This window comes from Martes martes (genome assembly GCF_963455335.1).
Source record: "Martes martes genome assembly, chromosome: 3".
In the NCBI taxonomy this organism is placed as follows: domain Eukaryota; kingdom Metazoa; phylum Chordata; class Mammalia; order Carnivora; family Mustelidae; genus Martes; species Martes martes.
Window position 1 is genome coordinate 164,543,849 of NC_137890.1, and position 20,359 is coordinate 164,564,207.

Consider the following 20,359-nt stretch of genomic DNA (forward strand, 5'->3'; position numbering starts at 1 on the left):
CCTTGCATCACAGTAGGAACTAGAGATTAGGAGCCTGGAAAAGTACCAGTCTTGCTTTGCAGACTATCCTAGTGATGTCAAATATGGCCCCACGGTGTCCTTGATGAGGCTGGACGATCCCAACTACGGGATTTCCACTTCCTCGTCACTAAGTATGTGCTAAGTGAGAAGGAGGCAAAGCCAGGTCACTTTATGAGAAGTGAGAGGCAGGATACGGTGAGGTACAAGACTGTGGTACATGAGCAACCCCTTGTTTTCACAAGTGCGGGGAGAGCTTGGGGTATGGTACAGAAAACAATCCATGCACATGAAATAATTTTATGGAGGTTTCCATCTTTTTTTTCTTATTTAAAGAATCAAATCAATTGCTGCACTTACAGGAAGACTTGAGTGCATTAAAAAAATACGACACATGAAGTATTTACTTCCTTTCCCATGTGAGCATGTTTTAAGGAACATTCCCACAGACATACGTTAAACACGGACCCCAGTGGTGTTTTGAGATCAAAATTAAATTCTGGAGGTTATGCTGATTTTCACAGACAGGATGCAAGACAGCTCCTTGACTCCTCTCTATCTGTCTGCTGTGACCCAGCTGGGTCTGTCAGATCATCAGCAGGACAGACTTGGGTCATAAGACCAATTCTCAGGCTGTTTGATGGCTGTATTGGATAAACACCCCCTTTGCCCTTTTTGGCTACAGAAACACTGCTGTTGCTGTCTGCAGGCAACATCATCCAGCTCAACTCAATTCTTTGAGGTGAGCTTCTCATTTTGAAACAGCACCACGGAGAAGGGTTGGGTGTATAGTAATTCTGTTGAAAAGTGGCTTTCCTTTGTCAATCAGGTTTGGGAGGAAGGATTACAGCAAGAGATTACATTAGAGGAATTACAAGAAGATTACATTAAGAGGAATTTTGCTAATCAATGGTTTGCCAATTTGATTGATTCTCAAACAATAAATGGATAAAAGATATAAGCTCTTTGAAACTCACGTATCTGTTTCAGTGCCAAAATCCATATTAAGTGTTGCTTCTTGAAAAAAAAAAAAAAAACAAAACAGGACAGTGCAGGGGAATACTAAGAAATGCAAGTACCCAGTCAAAGAAGAGTTACTGTTCATGACAGTAAAGTCTCAAATCTCCCTTCTAGGAATTCCTCATATAAATAATAATAGAGCTCAAATATTTATTAATGCATCCATTCAATAGCAATCATGTGCTTTTATTTTCAACTGGCTATTACACACCAAGAAATATAGGAGGATAGAGGGAGAGTAAAATGCAGTCTCTGTACATTAAACAAAAATAGCTTTACTGTTTTCATCAAAAACAAGTCAGGCTATTACAAGTGCATTGCAGAGGCCTCTGTTCATAACCACCCCCTGACACACATGATTTCACAACTAATGGAGCCATACTCTATAAGCTATTCCATGGAGTTCCAAAGCTTTCTTTTATTGACAATATGTCATACACATCTTTCCATGATTACAGGAATGTAATCATGAAAGCATGACTCATTAAAGCATTACTCCAATGGCTATAGAATACTCCACTCTGTGGAAACACTATAATTTACTTAACTAGATCTGATTGATGGACATTTAGTATATTCTCATTGTTTGCTTTTAAATGCATTCTTAACATCCTCGAGGGGTAGTACAGAATGGTAATTAAAAGCATGAATTCTCAAGTCAGACTTCTTGATTTTCAATCTCTGTCCAATCTCTTACCAACTACAGAACCTTGGTCAGTTTACTTGACCTCTCTCTGCTTCCTCTGTAAGTCTGGGATAACAACAGCACCTCCCTAGTAGGGTTGCTATGAGGTAGTCAACTGTCCCATGAGGAAGTCGATGCATGCAAAACACTTAGAATGGTGCCCAGTAGGTCATAAGTACCTTATAAATGTTTGCTGTTGTTTTCACTTTTACACTTGTATGATTATATGCTTTAGAGAAAACTCCTAGAATTGGGCTAGAAGCCCAGAAGACTAAGAATGTGCACTTTAGACATCCATATATTCTGCAAAATGCCCTCCAAAAAGCCTATACTGATGGGTTATCCATAGCTCTAAAAATAGTCCTCCTTGCTTGGCAGATATGAAATCTGAAAACTGTTATCTGACCAAGCCAGTTATACCAACTTAGTACATACTGTGGGCACGTGGAAATGGCAAGAATCCAGTTCAGGGACAGTGAAGGAAAGGACACAAAGAATTCTATACCTAGCAAAAATATCCTCCAAAAAAAACCCTGAAAGTGAAACAAAGCCATTTCCAAAAGAAACAAAAACTGAGAGAATTCATTACCAGCACAACCATGCTAGAACAAACACTAAATAGACTAATGGAGGCAGAAAGAATGAGATGCCACAAGGACAAACAGAACTGTAGGAAGGAATGAAGAACAGAAAGGATAAATACATGGACGAACCTAAATACACGTTCACTATGAAACAATAAAAGTAAGCTCTTGTGGGCTTTAAATCTATCTAGAATTGAATTTCATTTAATGACACACTCCTCCTAGCAAGTGGCAAGGTACTAATTTGCATTTGACTCTCATAAATCAAGGGTGCGTGTTGTAATCTCTTGGGTAACCACTAAAAGAACTGTGAAGACTTTCTAATAAGCCCAGAGAGGATCAAAACCAGGAGAGTTACAATACTTGACCGAAGTTGGCGGACTTTCACCACCTGACATCAAGACTTATGACAAAGGTACAGAAAAGAGAGAGATGGCATTGGCATGAGGACAAAGAGACACAAGAGAGTGGAGTGTATATACATAGACAGTGTCAACAGTCATTTGATTTATAACAAAACTGATGCTTCAGTAAATGTAAAAGGACAATCCTTATCAATGGTGCTGCGCATATTGGGTATTTCCATAGAACACAGATGAATCAAAAATCGATTCCAAATAGACTGCCCATCTAAATTAGAAAAGCAAAATAATAAATCTTCTCAAACACAAGAGAATATCTTCAAGACAGTGTGGTAGGCAAAAGTATCTTAAACAGGACACAAAAAATTGTAAATATAAGTAAAATTTGATCATTGGGCTATGTTAAAATTAAAAATGTCTCTTTATCTAAAGATACCACCAACAGAGCCAAAAGGCAAGCCACAGGATGGGAAAATAAATTTTCAATACTGTACATTTATCTGACCAGTGACTCACCAACAGAGACAAGCAACCCAGCAAAAAAAAAAAAAAAGTCAAAGACAAAAAGGCACCCAACAAAGGAGGCTATATAAATGGCCAATAATCATATAAAAAGCATATAAAAAGGGGCTGAATTATTATTCATCAGAGAAATCAAAATAAAAGCACAATGAACTACCATCACATACCCAAGGGCATGACTACAACGTAAATGGCTGACATCAGGAAGGTGGGGCAGAGATGCGGAGAACTGGACATCTCATAGACCACCAAGAGGAGTGAAATTGGCGTTAATTACTTCAGAAGATGCAACGGTATATCCTAAAGCTGAGCCTACCTGATGACTGAGCAATTTTACTTCTACATTTATACTCCTAGTCAGACGTACATACTTGCTCTAAAAGCCACATCAAAGGAAGCTCAGAGTAGCGTCATTTACAACAGCCTCAAGCCAGAAACAATCCAAAATACCCATCGATAAGAGAAGGGATAAAGTGTGATATAGTCGTATGTTCTAATACTATCCAGCAACAAACAGTAGTGAACTAAAGCTACATACAACACGGGTGAGTATCACAAATTAGTAAGTGAAAGAAGCCCAAGGCAGAAGAATGTCTAGTGTGTAATTCCATTTACAGGGAGTTCCACCAGGGGGTGGGGTCAGAGATGTGGGGAGGGGGTCCCTGGCGGGGTACAGTGTAGAGTGCATGGGGGGGGCACTTCTGAGATACTGGTAATGCTCTATGTACTGCGACCTGGGTGGTGGTTACTTGGGGGTGCTTACCTTACCTCTCCCTCTCTTCTAGGTGCCACTTACACACCTATATCCGGGCCCCAGATTCTCCATGAAATTCTCAAGTCTGTTAGGAACTACAGAACCTTCTTCCTCATCCTTGGCTGCATCATCATCCTATTTGTTCAATGAAACGTGGCGGGTACTGAGTGGCCTGTCTTCAGACCTCCTTCCTTCTCTCCTAAGAACTGGGCCTTCAAGGAGTCTCAAAGCTTCACGCTGCCGAGGCCTGCTCCACGGTCCCGTGGTGCGAGACGCCGTCCGCATTTGACTCGGGGAGTTCGAGAAGCTGGAAACGGAGCAGCCATGCTTACATGGTATTTACTGTGGCAGTGACACCCCTATTACCTTGTTCACGAGTTTATTCTTTCAGGCAGAAGGAAATAATGTTGAACAAATATGAGATGATGTGAGCTGGACTTCTCCTACGGTGAAGGCAGTATTCAGACTAACAGGTGAATCTTGTCAAATCTACCTCAATAAAGTACAAAGAAATAAAAGAGAAAAACATTGATTTAGGAACTGATTACAGATGCTATCCCTACCCCTCGATGTTTCCTGTGCACTTACTGCCCGCTGTCAGGCACTGGTGGGAATTGCCAGGAATATGACGGTGAGGAAAGTAAGTTAGCCTCAAGAGCCTAACGGTCGAAAAGATGAACACAGCCAACCGCATGCCTGTATCTTAGCTTGCTCTTACGGCTAATAAAGTGATCTTTACACATCCAAATGCATGGTGACCCAAGACACTTCGGATGAAAATCTCTCAGGTGTCCTTAAATCTACAAAATAGAAACATCTGTCGATGAGTTAAAAGAAAGAAAGGCCGGGAAATTCACATTCTTGCCTTTTCTATTGGCAAAACATAGGTTCCCCTAGAAGGTGCACTTCTTGGAAATTACCATGAGCAGAGTTTTTCAGAGTCTTCTTAATAGAAACTAGATGACAGTGGGAACAAGGATTGCAAAGCCCAATGGAAATGGTCAGCTGGTCTCCTGGGTCATTCCCACCTCCTGCTGAACTGCGGACATGGAGAAGTTAAAGGTGCCCTTCTCACAGCTCCTCTGGAAGTCAGGTCACCCAGCCAGGTGCACTCATGGGGAAGCCACCTTCCTCTGCTGCTTCTGTGACCTGGTGAAGTCCCAGCAACATGAATTGAAGCAGCCGGTCTAACGATTCCAGTGTCTAGTCACCGGCGCCTAGTTTCTAGAAGCATCTCTGGGCATAGCTACAGTGGCGGGACTCAACCTAGCATCTGTTCATGCAGTTGGTGAATGACTGTGAGAGGTGGGGCTCATGAGGAGGACAGTGGCGTCATCACCAGCAGCCCTTTGGCTTCTGGGGGCAGCAGCAGCAATGGGCTCTCTCTGCCCATCAAGCCCTTGCCATGTTCTGTGAGCACCACATCCCCTGTTTAAATTCCCTTTGCTAAATATCTAGAGTTGATTCCATATTTTTCACTCCAATATAGAGTTTTAGGTTGTGCTTTTGTTTTCAATAAAATTCTACTGTTTAATTAGCAGTTACCAAGTGCCCATCAACAGATGTCAGGACAGAGGCAGTCCGGAAACGTACAAAGTAGCACAAACAAATCATACTCAATTTGAGATCAGAAATTTCCACAGAAATAATTGAGAGTTGGCCAGAGAGAGACCTAGAATACATCTTAAAGTAAGCACTTAGAATTTCCTTCACCATAAGGGCACCTAGGTGGCTCAGTTGGTTAAGTGTCTGCCTTCCGCCCAGGTCATGATCCCAGGGTTCTGGGATCGAGTCCCACATCGGGCTCCTTTCTCTGAGGGGAGTCTGCTTCTCCCTCTGCCTGCTGCTCTCCCTGCTTGTGCTTTCCCACTCTCTCTGGAAAATAAAGAAAAAGAATTTCCTTAACTGTATAAAATGGGATAGAGCCTTGGGTGGGTGAGCCATGTTAAATTGGTTTCTTTGACTTCAAATGTTTAAGAACCTCGGTAGACTCACAAACTGCTTCTGGGATTTTTTTTTTTATTCTTACCAGAGAATCTCATGGGACACCTGTTCCACAGAACTCTGCAAAAAGCAACAGAGAAGAGTACTCTGTTTTTTTCACTTGATACATTTTAACAGATTTCCCTGTTCTAGAACTTAAAAAAAAACAAAAACTGGAGTCTCAACCTTGCCATTTGCAATGATGTGGATGGAACTAGAGCGTATTATGCTGAGTGAAATAAGTCAATCAGAGAAAGACAATTATCATACGATCTCCCTGATATGAGGAATTTGAGAAGCAAAGTGGGGGTTTGGGGGGTAGGGAAGGAAAAAATGAAACAAGATGGGATCAGGAGGGAGACAAACCATAAGAGACTCTTAATCTCATGAAACAAACTGAGGGATGCTGGGGGGTGGGGGGAGGGATAGGGTGGCTGGGTTATGGACATTGGGGAGGGTATGTGCTATGGTGAGTGCTGTGAAGTATGTAAGCCTGACGATTCACAAACCTATACCCCTGGGGCAAATAATACATTATATATTAATAAAAAAAATTGGAGTCTCAGAGCTCAGTCGTTAAGCATCTGCCTTTGGATCAGGTAATGATTCGAGGGTCCTGGGATCGAGCCCCACATAGGACTCCCTGCTCAGTGGAGAGTCTGCTTCTCCCTCTCCCACTCTCCCTGCTTACTGTCTCTCTGTCAAATAAATAAATAAAATCTTCAAAAAAAAAAATTGGAGCCTCTTCAGCTTTTATTCCTCTATGAGCATATTTCTCCCCCTCTCTCCCTAGTCTGCCCTTCTTTCATATTTCAGACTATAATATAATTTTTAAATTTACATCTACTAAAATTCACCTTTTCAAGTTCATAGTTCGGAGGTCTGACCCACGCACGGCTGAGAGAACCACCACACACATCAGGACACAGAACAATGGCGTGGTCTACCGGAACTCCTTCACACCACTCCTTTCCAGACAAGCTCTCCTACACCCCCAACTCCTGGAAACCAGTGATCTCTTGTCCCTCACTAAAGTTTTGCCTTTTCCAGATGTCATATACAACAGACAGCCTTCTGAGTCTGGCTTCTCTCAGTGAGCATAATTCACATGGGAACCAACCGCTAAGAGTTTGTTCCACGTTACTGCTGAGTGTAATCCATCCTGTGGAGGTATCCTGGTTTGCTTATCCATTCACCCGCTGAAGGGTATCTATTTGGGTTGTTTCCAGTTCTTAGAGATTATGAGTAACTGCTTTATCAATAAATACATAACTACATAATGTTAAATAATTGGATGTTGTCCCAGGTCTTAATGGATAGTTTAATTGGACAATTCCTTACTGCTGCACATTCAAATTATTTTTCATGCTAAAATATCTTTATTTTTATTAAAAAAATTTTTTTTTAAAGATTTTATTTATTTATTTGAGAGAGTGATAGCAAGAGAGAGCATGAGCAGGGGTGGGGGAGAAGAAGAAGCAGACTTCCTGCTGAGCAAGGAGCCTGATGTGGGACTTGATCCCAGGACCCTGAAATCATGACCTGAGCCGAAGGCAGATGCTTAACTGACTGAGCCACCCAGGTGCCCCAAAGCTGCACTATTTTTTTTTTAAAGATTATTTATTTACTTGACAGAGATCACAAGTAGGCAGAAAGGCAGGCAGAGAGAGGGGGGGAAGCAGGCTCCCCATTGAGCAGAAAGTGAGCTGAAGGCAGAGGCTTTAACCCACTGAGCCACCCAGGCGCCCCTGCACTATTTTTGAAGAACACTACCACCAATATGTTCAATGATTCTTTAGGATAAGTACCTGGAAAAGTTATGCATCGTAACTTTTACTGCTTTTGATACATATTAGATCAAAAGGTCCCCTTATGAGAATATCCCATTACTCAACTCCTTATCAACACTGATTTTATTTTCCACCAGTCGCACAAACAAAAATTTTAAAATGACATCTCACTTCTACCTGTCCCTCATGGCTTCTCTTACAGGTGAGATTGATTCCTTATGCTTACTGGACATTTTTACTTTTTTCTTTCGGGAATTGCCTGTTCTTGTGATTGCCTGTTCTTGGTTCCTCATAATAATTGTTTGTCTATCATTTACTACATTTATGTTTTTAATGATGAATTTCTTTTTTAAGATTTTATCTTTTTTAAATTTTTTTTATTTTTCTTTTTTTTTCTTTTTTAAGATTTTATCGATTTGTCAGACACAGTGTGCATGAGTAGGGGAAGAGGTAGGTAGAGGGAGAAGCAGGCTCCCCACTGAGCAGGGAGCCCTATATGGGACTTGATTCCAGGACCCTGGGATTGTGACCTGAGCTCAAGGCAGATGCTTAACTGACTGAGCCATGCAGGTGTCCCTTAATGTTGATTTAATTTTTTTTTTTTTAATATACAGAACTTTAGTGTATGTAGTCAGCTCTTCTAACTTTCCTTTGTGGATTGTTACATTTCACATCATGACTTTTTCTATTTTAAGCCTCCATAAATATTCATTGATGTTTTCTAATTTTTCCAGTTGTTGAGACAGTGTGATGAGTAGAAGAGGCTTCCTGGTTGAGACCAAGTCACCTCACCTTGAACACCCTGGATTTGCTTCTCCTTCTGTAGCTCTGAGCTACTGATAATAAATGTGTAGGATTCTTCTGTACGTCAGTCATCTGAAGGTGAATAGTTTACTGAACTAAATCGAATTTTTTTTATGATTGAATTTGATTTAGAAATAGGCTCCATTCTCAGGTTTCAGGTGGTTAGCTGAGGATCAGAGCAGATCATTCTCCCTCTCCTTCCCTTTGTTCCACTGGTAGGACAAACCAGTAATGATGTAGAAAGTTGCAAGGTGAATAAAGTGCATTGGCACGTGCATGTCAACATTTTCTGGAATGTCACAGCAGCAGTGAGCATTAAGGGAGAAATATCTATCTATCTATCTATCTATCTATCTATATATAATATATATATAATATAGATATAGATATATATGCTGCATCAGGTTGCCTGCTTAGCAAGGAGTCTGTTTTGCCCTCTCCTTCTCCATCTCCCTCTACCTGCTCGTGCTCTCTCTTTCTCAAATAAATAATAAATGAAATCTTAAAAAAAAAAATCATGTAAATAAATGGGAAGGTCTGACTCATTTTACAAAAGCTGATCACACAGATTTTGAAGACTGTGGGTTTTCTGTTAAGAGAGGCATTCAATTATAAGCTTATAAAAACACTTCACCTTTCAAAGAAACTGTAACACTTTATCATCACAAAGGCAATTACCTAATAAAAGAAACAGGTGGAGACTGGGCTTCTGCGGAAGGTTTAATCCAATCTCTTGCTCTTACGTTATGAGTAACTGGAACTCAACGTAAAGCACGAGTGTATCCGTGTAGGCCTAGATCTCAGCGCTGGGCTCCATCCCTGGATGGGGTTGTTTGTATTTATTTGGCACAAGTGAAAGCATTCTCAACACAATCTAGACTTTAAACATTTATCCGAGATCCCCTTTTAGCAACCTGGGATACAAGGACACTTTTGGGAGGCTGTCACCGGGGTAAGTGACCTTTCCCCATGGCCACCTTGCCTGGCCCCTCTACTTCAATGGACCATCTCCGTAGCTGCCGGCCATGTGCACTCGGCTTGGCTGCCCAGCCATTAGTCTCAGAGAGTCCGGCTAATTGTCAGTTAATTGTCACACGCCCTCAGGTCTGCCAACCTACGACACTGGAACAGCTTCTGAGGCCAACCAGTTTCTTCTGCAGCAGGAAGGATGGACCTGACTTCTGGTCCGAGGCCGGCTGGCTCCATGCTAGTCCGTGCTGCCTGCTTCAGCGCTTTACGTTTTTGCTCACAGCCCACAGGGACCTCTGGGCTCTGTACGATTCTAGTGCGTGGACCACCTTCTGTCTTTGCCTGTCTTCTGTGGGCTGCATGTGAGGGTCAGTCCGGCTCCCCTCCTGGATTTGGAGCACTCCTGCCTAGCCCACTCACCTAACACTCACAGAAAGACAGAAAACTGAGCCGCAACTGTGGCTTTTTGGACAGTGTGGAGAAAGGAGATGAAAAATTAATTTACCTACGTTTATTGTTAGGAATACATATTGCAAGCAGCTTTTGCTGGAAATGTCCTACCTTCAGTTTGATTAATACAGAAGCATATAAATGTCATCAGTTTCCCTTTATATCATCCTAAGGAATGGCTGTCAGGGCTTCTACAGTGGTTAACAAATAATGATTTATTTCATCTTAAAAAAAAACAAACAAACCGGCAACAACAGCTTTAAAAACAACAGAGGATGAATGTTCTACCCCGAGTCCTTATTAGGAAACCAGAAATAATTCTCTATTTAATAAAAGTATAAAAATAAGTCTCTCCAAGGTAAAGAATGGCCAATGTGCATAGTAAGGGGATGCTCAGAAACCCAATCAAATCCCCTTTTCATCTCAGTAACTAACTTATCCTACAACAGAAAGTAAGGCTTGGTTGATTATAGTTCATATTATAATTAGCTTTCTTTTCCATATTAAAAAGGGGAGTTTGGAGTAAGGGGTTTTTTGTTTTTGTTTGTTTGTTTTTAAAGTAGTTTCAAAGAACTTGGGAAAAAACAAAAACAAACATACCAGTACTGCTTTAGTCCAAAGCCAGAACACAGTTTTGTATGGGCTGCAGATAATTTAATATTTGAGAAGCCTTTTCAACGTTCTCCAACTGCAACCAAAACTAAAGCAATAGTTAGGGGAACAAAATAAATAAGTAAGCCAATAAAACCCAGTATCTATATAATTATCCACAGATCAAACAATTTAGGGACAATATAATAGGACAGCATTTCAGCTAATTCAAGTTCAAAATAATGGGACAACTATTCACTAATCTAACAACAACAACAACAATTCTGGCTAATTTTACTGTTAGCATATTGAGGATAATTGCCTTATCAGACAAGAGATTTAAAATCAGGGACGCCTGGGTGGCTCAGTCGGTTAAGCTGCTGCTTTCGGCTCAGGTCTGATCCCAGGGTCCTGGGATCGAGTTCCGCATTGGTCTCCTTGCTCAGCTGGGAGCCTGCTTCTCTCTCTGCCTCTGCCTGCCATTCTGCCTGCTTGTGCTCTCTCTCTCTCTCTCTCTGACAAATAAATAAAATCTTAAAAAAGAAAGATTTAAAATCAATTCTGTACAAATTGACTTATTTCAGGCACTGAAAACTGAGCATGAAACCTTCTTGATTTGTTCTAATCCTCCTTTCCCCACATAAACAACCATAATGTCAGTTTTTGAGTCCTTGAAAGAGCAGGAAAATGCAACAAAGTCAATGTAGAAAGGATACCAGTGGGGGGCTTTGTCTGCTCTCTTCTTCCGGCAACAGACCCATTTCATTTTGGAGAACGGCCCCTCCCACAGGCCAACCCTAATCCCATACCTAACCATCACTGCCCATCGTGGCCCCTGCCCCCACAGGCTGGCTCCTGACCCAGCGGGACCAAACCACCATCCTAGGCCCCTCACATAGCTTTTGGTGCAGCAATGCGTTCACTGTCCAGGCCAGGCCATTAGAGACCTTCTTGAAATTCTCCCTACTACAATCCTTTCAGGAATAAAACAAAGAATTGAAGCCCAGAGCTCCTTGGGTCTAGCTACAGAGAGAAGGCAGCCCAGGAGCATGGATCCATCATGTGAAGAGATGTACAGAGAAGCTTATGGAAGAGTGGGGGGGGCTTCTAGCAAAGATCTAGACCTCAAGTCCTGTTCTCCCAATGGCAACCTGCACTTCTACCCTTCCTACAGTGTGCTTCTAAAAGCGAATACACTTTCCTTTAAGCTTAAGTGAGTGTGAGCTGGCGTCTATTATTTGTACTCCAGGAGTCCTGACCCATGCGGACGGTTACCTCTTGGGTTTGGGAATTCTCAGGAGTGAACTTACTGAGTTGTCTTTCTAGTCCCTGCTCTTGGGGCACTGCCTTTGCAGCCACAGGGGTGACTTATGGGGTCTTGTTTCTGCTCTGGAAGCTGTTTCTCTCCGTGAGCCTTACTGGCCCAAGGGTAGCATGCAGGGCAATCAAGGTTTCACCTCTGGAAATTAAGGTTTGGATTTGAGAGGTTGTGGGGTTCTTTGAGCAGTGGTGCTCCGGAGGGACAGGAAGGCATTCTCAGAGACACTGTGGTTCTGGCTTCTTCATAGCTTTAGTCGCTCAGCCCCATCCACACCGAGCTCCATGAGCTGCCCCAGTCCAAGACATTCTGCCCTGTCTCTCTTCCTCCCTCTACCCCCTGCGCTTCAGCTGGCTACAACTGGTTTTGTCTTCAAACCAAGAGAACATGAAATTTAACACACAAAAAATTGTTTCTGTAAATTATTGGTTAGGATATTTTTCACCATGGGAAACATAAGACTTCAATAAAAATCAGCTTGAGTTGGGCGCCTGGGTGGCTCAGTGGTTTAAACTGCTGCCTTCGGCTCAGGTCATGATCCCAGGGTCCTGGGATCGAGTCCCATATCGGGCTCTCTGCTTGGCGGGGAGCCTGCTTCCCTCTCACTCTCCCTGCCTGCCTCTCTGCCTACTTGTGATCTCTCTCTGTCAAATAAATAAATAAAATCTTTAAAAAAAAAAAAAATCAGCTTGAGCAATAATGACCTTTTTACCTTGAACAACAAGCCTTGAGGCAGTAGCCCCAGGCATGGTGTATCAGCAGCTCAAGGATGTCATCAGGGCCACCATGTTTTAGTTCCGTGTTTTGCCATGAAGAGGACTGACTTCTCTCACAGGTCAGTCCACCCAGAATCCCCAGATGGCTGCCATCCACAGTTGGGGCTTCCTGGGTCATCCTTCCCACCCAGCAGGAGAAGGAGACACTCCGAACATCCTGGCGGTGGTGTGAGAGCAGCTCTAAGGCATTTTTAAGAGTCAGAACTAATTCAGCTTGGTGACTGCCTGGCTGTGGAACGTGGGAAGGGAGGAGCTAGGGCAGTGCCCAGCTTTCTTGCTGAGGCATCTTGGTGGATGGAGACACCCTTCTCTGAGGGGCCTCCAGAGCCAGTTTGGCAGGACAGTGACACCGCATGTGGGTTCCCTGCCTCCTCGGACTTCGTTCGGGCCTGTCCAGGAGTCAGCTGGGGCCTGTCCCCAAAGCCTTGACATCAGAGAGCAAACCACTCACCTCTGACAAGGCATAATTTCCTGAAGGGGGAGCTAAGTAAATTTCTGTTCTCCTTGAACTGCTTCGGCTTTGTGGGCAGAACAACCATTTACATAAAGCAGGCAGCCCCTGAGAAGGGTATGACGTCCCCGCTATGAGGGTCCTGTCCCAGCTATGAGCGTCCTCACTGTGTGCAGTTAGAGGAGCTCACACTACGGACGTGGTGGGTGTCTATGTGGCAACCGTCTCCACCTGCTTTTCACCTTCCTGCTTCAGTTGGGTTCAGACGCAGGCTCGTGGCTGGTCCTGAAGTATAATTAGTCCAATCACGGCTCTCCACCTTGGCTGCGCACTGAAATCTCCTGAGTTCTGAACAAATACCAATGCTTAGGATATAGGCGTGTGTGTATGTGTGTGCATATATGTGTGTGTCATTTCCACTCCTCAGCTACTGTGATTAATGCTGCTGGTATGAACGTGGGTGTCCAGATGCCCCCAGGGATATTTTTAAAAAGCTTTCCATGGGATGTAGAATATGAAGTCAGGGTTGAGCACCATTAGCGCGTGGCAGTCCCTGGCGACCGCAAAGGGTCTGGGTGAGAGGCATGCCACCTTCGTCGGCCTGATGCAGCTGCTCCCTGCTAATTACAGTACTCTTCAGAGCCCAGAATCAGCAGCTCCCACATCTGTCAGCATCCATGCTCAGACGCCCAGAAGGGCGAGGCAGGTTTTGTTTACTTCCACATCTCAGTGACCGAGCTCCCACCCTGGTACCACACAGGAAACTACTGAGTTGCCGTTGAAGGAAGACTTCCAATCCCTTGTTCAACCGGATCCCACTATCAAAGCCAACTGCCCCCCTTCTGCTACTAGAAATGATGTACCATCAAACCCTTGGCCACGCATCTGGCCCCACTCGGGCCTGGGCCTGAGTCAGGGTCTCAGACCTTTATAAAATAAAGCTGCCCATGTGGAAGGAGCCCCAGGGGGGCGGTGGGGGCCCGAGGTGGGGGTGTGAGTTACTGTGGCCTCGCTCCAGTTTCTTCTGGGACAGATGTTCCGAAAGGAGCAGCTGTGCCCATCCCTTGCAGCTGAATGAGATGCTTAAGTAATCTTCCCCACAAATGCCGGCTTCCCTAGCCCCGTAACCCACTTGAAAAAGAAAAACTGGACACGACGCTGTGTTTTCCCTTGAGGTGGGTTTTCCGTGCTCTCTACTCACGTCTGCAGCCCCACGTCCGCGTGTTTACACTGCTTTTCATGTTGGCCTGAATTCTCACGATCCTTTTTTTTTTTTATTACAGCCTATGGAAACTAAAAAAGTAGCCCCAGATAAAAGAAATGCCAGAGCACCCGCGAGACTTCTGCCTGGTTCCATTTTTAAGTCTGCGGACGAATTTGGAGAGAACCTCTTTCTAATGCGAAGCAGGAGTGTGGCAAATCGAGAATGCTCTCCTCTCTGTTCCCCTGTGGGCTCAGAAGCCAGATGCGCCTTGTGACGGGACCCGGACAGCAAGGACGCGGCTTGGGAGGGAGACAAGGAGAAGGAGGAGGCCCCTAGCTGCTTCTGCAGTGTCTTCCAGATCTGGTCAGGCCACAGTAGGATGGGGCAAGAGAAGCAGCGAATCTGGGGGCAGAGCTGGTCTTTATTGGAAATGTGGATTTTTCTTTTTTAAAGATTTTATTTATTTATTTGACAGAGGGAAAGAGAGAGAGAGTGCAAGCAAGCAGAGCAGGAGGCAGAGGGAGAAGCAAATTCCTCGCTGAGCAGGGAGCCCGATGTGGGGCTTGATCCCACGACTCTGGGATCATGACCTGAGCGGAAGGCAGACGTTTAACCGACGGAGCCACCCAGGCGCCCCAGATGTTTTGTTTATCATAGAAACTTTTCGCGTTCATTTTGATTTTTTTAAGTACTACATTAAAATTGTTTACCTCGGTCCTGGAGCTACCTGGCACACCTTCCACTTCGTGTCTCACTTCCCTCACCTGAGGCCCAGCCCTGACTCTACCGGCTCCCGGCTCTTCCTTGCTTTTCCTGGAGTTAGGCTGTGCATTTTCATGAGGGAAACAAGATTTCTCTCTCTGAGTCTTGTGTAGCCATAAGCTCGTTTCCTCTGGGCTTACTTCCTCCCAGGCCTCTGCCTCTGCTCATTTCGACGAGCTCTTGCGCTGCCTGTGTTCACCTCTGCTGCTTCTGCCCTTCCAGGCCTCCCCCCCGCCCTTCTCAGGACCACAAACACCAGGAGGAGAAACAAGAGGCTGGCCTTTCCCTCCCAGGTCTTTTGCTAACACAGTTTTTGAGCTTCGTGTGGAGAGTAACACAATTAGCAAGGGCCCATTCCTTTTAGAGACGTTTCTTAGGCCAGTTATGATGAGGAGTACTGCCCTGTGGTAGACCACGGGCAGCCTTGTGCTCTGGAACATCATGGCAGCTAATACACCAGGAAGTTGAGCTCTGAGGTAATGTTAATCATGCTAACCAGAGCAGCCCTGGAAATCAGAGCACTGTAAACGGGTAGCTGAACCTTGACATGCAGGTGGGTCTCTCTGTGCCCAGAACAGTACGGAAGGAAGCGAGCCCATGATTCTGGGCTCCTCTGACTCAGCAGGACTCCTTCCCTGAAAGGGCAGCTGAGGTCTTTAAAAATCCAGGCCTGACTCTGTGAGGGCCTAAGTGGGGAACCCTATCTACCCACCTGCCTCCTTGACCCTCGGTGTTTTTCCTGCACTGTTTCTGCATCATCAGTAAACCCACGTGAACCTAAATGACTGAGTCGCTGTTGCCATTCTAGCCGATCTTCCAAGTCATGAGGGTCTAGGCCAGCTCAGCCTCTTTGATATCATCTTAATGATTCATTATTATAATTAGGCCACAAAATAATAATGACTTACCTCACTGTCCTGAAGGGAAATATAATGACACACACAAACAGCTTTAGAAGTAATACAGCATGAAGAACACACTGAAACAGGGGCCACAGTGTCATAGGGACAGTCACCCGAAGGCCTGACGGCAGGACTTACCAGTACCGTGTGCATCCCGGTGTAGAGTCTGCTGAGACACACCAAGGTGGAAAACACCACAGCCATCAGCAGTCCCAGAGCAAAGGGATACTGTGGGAGGAGAAGGGAAAGCAAGGCCATGAGATCACGCTCGCACAGTTTGATGCTGTGGGAGGAAAGGATTCCCACCCAGTGACTGCTATTCTCAACCTCAGTTTCCCTAGACCAGCAGTCTCAGGGTCTCAAACCACTTGAAAAGTGGGAAAAAGAGCAAAGAGAAGGGGAAGACGCCCACAGCCGCGGCTCTGGGAGGAAGCTTCTCACCATATAAACCTACAAATCAGACATGGTTAGGACTGGCATTAGGCCTCATGACCACAGACACGGTGCTGACAGTTTTCGTGAAGTAAATCATTCTTTATTTCAGCCTATTCTTAGCATAACATGCATGAAGTGTACAGTATGGAGCGAGGAGCAAGGTAGAAGGACAGTCCCAACACCCGGAAGTGGAACCAACAGCTTCCCCATCGAGTGCTGGGTGGGAAAGCTTCCCAAGGGAGCCCAGCCCAGGCTAAGAATGGGCACCTTTCCATACAGATGTTGAGGCAGAAATCCAGACTCTACCACAACTCAACGTTTGCTGGTGGGTAACAACAGCGGCCAGAGGAATCGGACTACTGCTGAGTCCTATAGGGATATCCTGCTTATAAATGAAGACACAGAGACGTAATCCATGTGCTTCAAGCTTGAACACCTGTCCTGTCCCATGGTGAAGAGAATGAAGGCGACAGAGAGCTGTCTGCATTACGAGAAGCACTTGAGAGCCCCGCACTCCTCCCTTCTTTACACAACCCTATGAAGTGGGTTCTATTATCAGCTCCATTCCACAACCGAGGAAACCCTTAACCTTGACAATCAGTTACTGTTAAACTTTAGCACAAAGACGCTTTCCCATCCATCATCCCATTTGATCCTCAAAGCAGCAGCTGGCCCCAGAGAGGTCAAATGACCTGCCCAAGGTCACACAGCCCGTAGAGGGGAAGTCTCAGAACCAGAAGCCACCTCTTCTGAATCCAAGCCCAGATGTTCTTTCTGATGCAGGATGGAAGAACAATCACACATGGTCATAGGTCTTCTCTTAACACTTATCGTTAACTGAGTCTCAGAATTTAATTTAAGAGAAAGTGTTAAAAATGAATGAGTGAATGCATTCAGAAATGAGTTGGGGCATTTGCCTGAACACAGTCATATAAATAAACCATATTTAGGACTGTTTACAGCAAATAACCCAAAAAGCTAAATATATTTATCATTAAAAATTGAATAGGAGAGACGTCCATAACAACTCAGGCTGAAAACTGCTGCATCACATGAGCTGAAAAGAGTTTTTTGAGAAGGACCAGGCAGCCTTGAAATAAGTCTGTAAACGGTGTTGTTGCTGTGTTCTTGCAGTCAGCTGCTACTTGGGGCTTTTTTCCTGCATGAGGCCTCTCTGGATGCTGAGAGCAGCCCAAGGGAACCTGCCCTGGGCCCCCCATGTCCTTCTGGGGCAGATATCCTGTATGACATAGCTCAGAAGTCTGCATTAACTGAACTCAGACAGTGCTGGAGATCTCGGACATCTCTAATCCTTACATGACATGTAAGTAAGTTATGAGAGAAGATTATACCTAGTTGGGCATATTCCTTAGACTTGTCCCATTTCCATCCAGGAAACTGAGGTCTGACCCGCCCCCCTCCCCCACCAGGTGAGCAGGCATAAGACTACAGAGGGAGAGCCAGGACCCAACCCTAATCTTGTCCTTGTCCCCTGGTTCTGCACCACCTGGAGCACAGAATATCCCTGTGTTTCGAGGGTAAAGGGATGAGGCGAAACACTACTGTCATTTACATACAAGACAGCTAGGTTGAAATCTAAATTGTTCAGAGAGTAAAGGGTAACACTTACGAAATGAAACACACTTGGAGTAAAACTTGTCAGACAAGCGAAACAAAACCTCAGTGCTGTGTGAATATAACTTTTAAAAGGTCTGACTGTAACTGGCATCTAAGCAGATATTAATTGAGTGAAATTCTTCTATCTGCAACATTTATCAATCTGCTGTCAGAGAGTCCTCTAGAAAACATGGAGCCATCGTTTCTAGTGGTTGAGCCCCAACCACGGGCAGAGGCATGCTTGGGAGCCAATCTGTCACACAGACTCTTTCCTGCCCCAGGCCCTGGGGAGTCTAGCAGGAGGATTTATCTGGGGAATCATCTCAGCCTGGGAGGATTATTTACGAGGATCATCAGCTCCTCACACCCGCTGCAAAGAGAAGAGGAGAGAACGGATCGCGTGCTGTCTAGTCGGGCAGCTCAGGGTGACGATGCAGTTCTGGGGAGACTCCATACCTGGTTCCTGGGACTGTCCACATTGTCGCATTGTGGGGGTGTTGTCACCGGGGTATCACTTTCACTATGAGACACGGCCTCAATTGGACGCTAAGCCATATGTCACTTTCTCTATGAAGAAATTGTCACCGATGGCTCAATACATTTCGATCCCCCATAGTCTTCATTTCGTAAGCCTCAAAGTCCCTCAAAAAGGAAAATTCTGAGGCAAAACCTCTCTTTGCTGCCTCCCTACATGGATGAGGTTACGTGGGGGTGGGGCGGGAGAGGAGTCAGGCGGCCTCACCTGGTATCTGTCCATAGTGGAGAGGAGGAGGGTAAAGGATATGACGGTGGCTGCCATGGCGTGGGTAGACGGCATTCCATACTCATCAATCACCCTCTTCTCCAGCTTCACCACCGGAGGGGAGAGAGGGCGGGGCCACTTCAAGATGTCCTTGGCCACCTGGCCGATGTACATCACCAGCTGAAAAACCAAAGGACCGGGGTGAGTCCAACCAAACAAGTAAGACCCTCAGGGTGCGTGAAGAAACCAGGGAGTTTTGCTGCAAAATCGTTGCTGACGGTACCATGGCAACACCCCAAAACCCAGGACAGTTTTCAAATCAGACAGCCTTCATTTTTAAGTTTTAACCAGAAAAGTGACTGTTCTCACAGAACTTCTGCTTTAAAAAGTTGTGAATTCCTGATGCAGGTAGGTAACATACTGGATAAAATTTAATTTCTTTCAGTCATCAGAGGCATCAGTAAAATACATGGCATGACTATGTTCAACCCTACAATAAAGAAAACTCACTCTACAGTGTTTTTCAAATGATTTTTCATGATGGCATGAATGAAAAGACTGCCCCCCTTTTCTTTTTCTTAAAGCACAAGATAGAAAGCACAAGATAGAAACAATTTGGCTGCTGTGCCCTTCAGAGAGGAACAGGAGTATAACCACAGACTCATTTTGTCAGGAACTTTACAGGATGATTTCAGGATCAGTGATAAAGAGGGAAGAGTACTCATTTCCTCACATCTGCCTTTGCAGCTCTAAGTGTGGTCTGAGGACCTGCGGCGTGTGTGCCACTTGGGTGCTGGTTTCAAAGGCAGAATCTCAGTCCCCAGCCTCCTGGACAGACTGAGTTAGAACCTCTGGTCACAAGACTCCCAGGTGGTTCATGGGTGCACGAGAATTTGAGGAGCCCTGTTTGACCCTGCATCCTTGCCCAGGCCCCTTTGTCGTGGACTTTAATCATAAACCTTCCCATCATCTTTCCGCGACCCTATTGATTTTACGAGGGCTTTATTTAGCTCATGATGGATGGAGTTACCTTGCTTTGGAACAAAACCCACGATGAAGGACTATTTCAAAATAACTTTCATTAGTCAGCCAGAATGCTTTGGGGTTTCCACATTCTGGTCCTTTCTTTTAACTCGTTTAATTCGGAGCATTAGTCCAGCATACACACAACCCCCAGAAGGCGCTACTGTTTTGTGCTCTGCTGCCATTTTGCTCGGGTTAAGAAACCAAGAGCCACCGTCTGTGCACAGCAGGCCAGATCCACAGGCTTTAAAGCCTCAGTGACAATCAGTGAATTCCATAGCTGTGATTTCTAATCGGACTTTGAAATCCAACCTCTTTACCATCCCCTTATTACCAGGAACTACTGTCCTGGAAACCAACTCACTCTTTTATGTTTCCGCCTCCCTCCTGTGAACCTGTAAAAACCACATCAGACTGTCAATGATGTGTGGAGTTGAAAAACTCGCAGCTATCACTGACGACCAGGAATGTCTCAGAGCTGCTTGAGATGGATTTCTCAACATTGCCCCTTCCCCACTCACCAGCTGAAATAAAACACTGCAGGCATCATAACTCTGGTTTGCTCAAAAATTCTTAAAATCCTCAGACAGGGACCCT

At 44.8% G+C, this 20,359-nt stretch overlaps 1 protein-coding gene across 1 annotated transcript in view; it reads right to left on the reverse strand.

Moving 5' to 3' along the window:
- The window catches only part of SGPP2 (sphingosine-1-phosphate phosphatase 2), a gene marked incomplete at its 5' end in the record, with an annotated part of 109,876 nt that overhangs the window by 12,312 nt on the left and 77,205 nt on the right, over window positions 1-20,359 (reverse strand). The window contains 2 exons of the mRNA XM_080799644.1: window positions 16,084-16,173; window positions 18,740-18,919. Of these exons, the coding sequence (XP_080655770.1) occupies window positions 16,084-16,173; window positions 18,740-18,919 (270 nt within the window). The remainder of the gene's footprint in view (window positions 1-16,083; window positions 16,174-18,739; window positions 18,920-20,359) is intronic.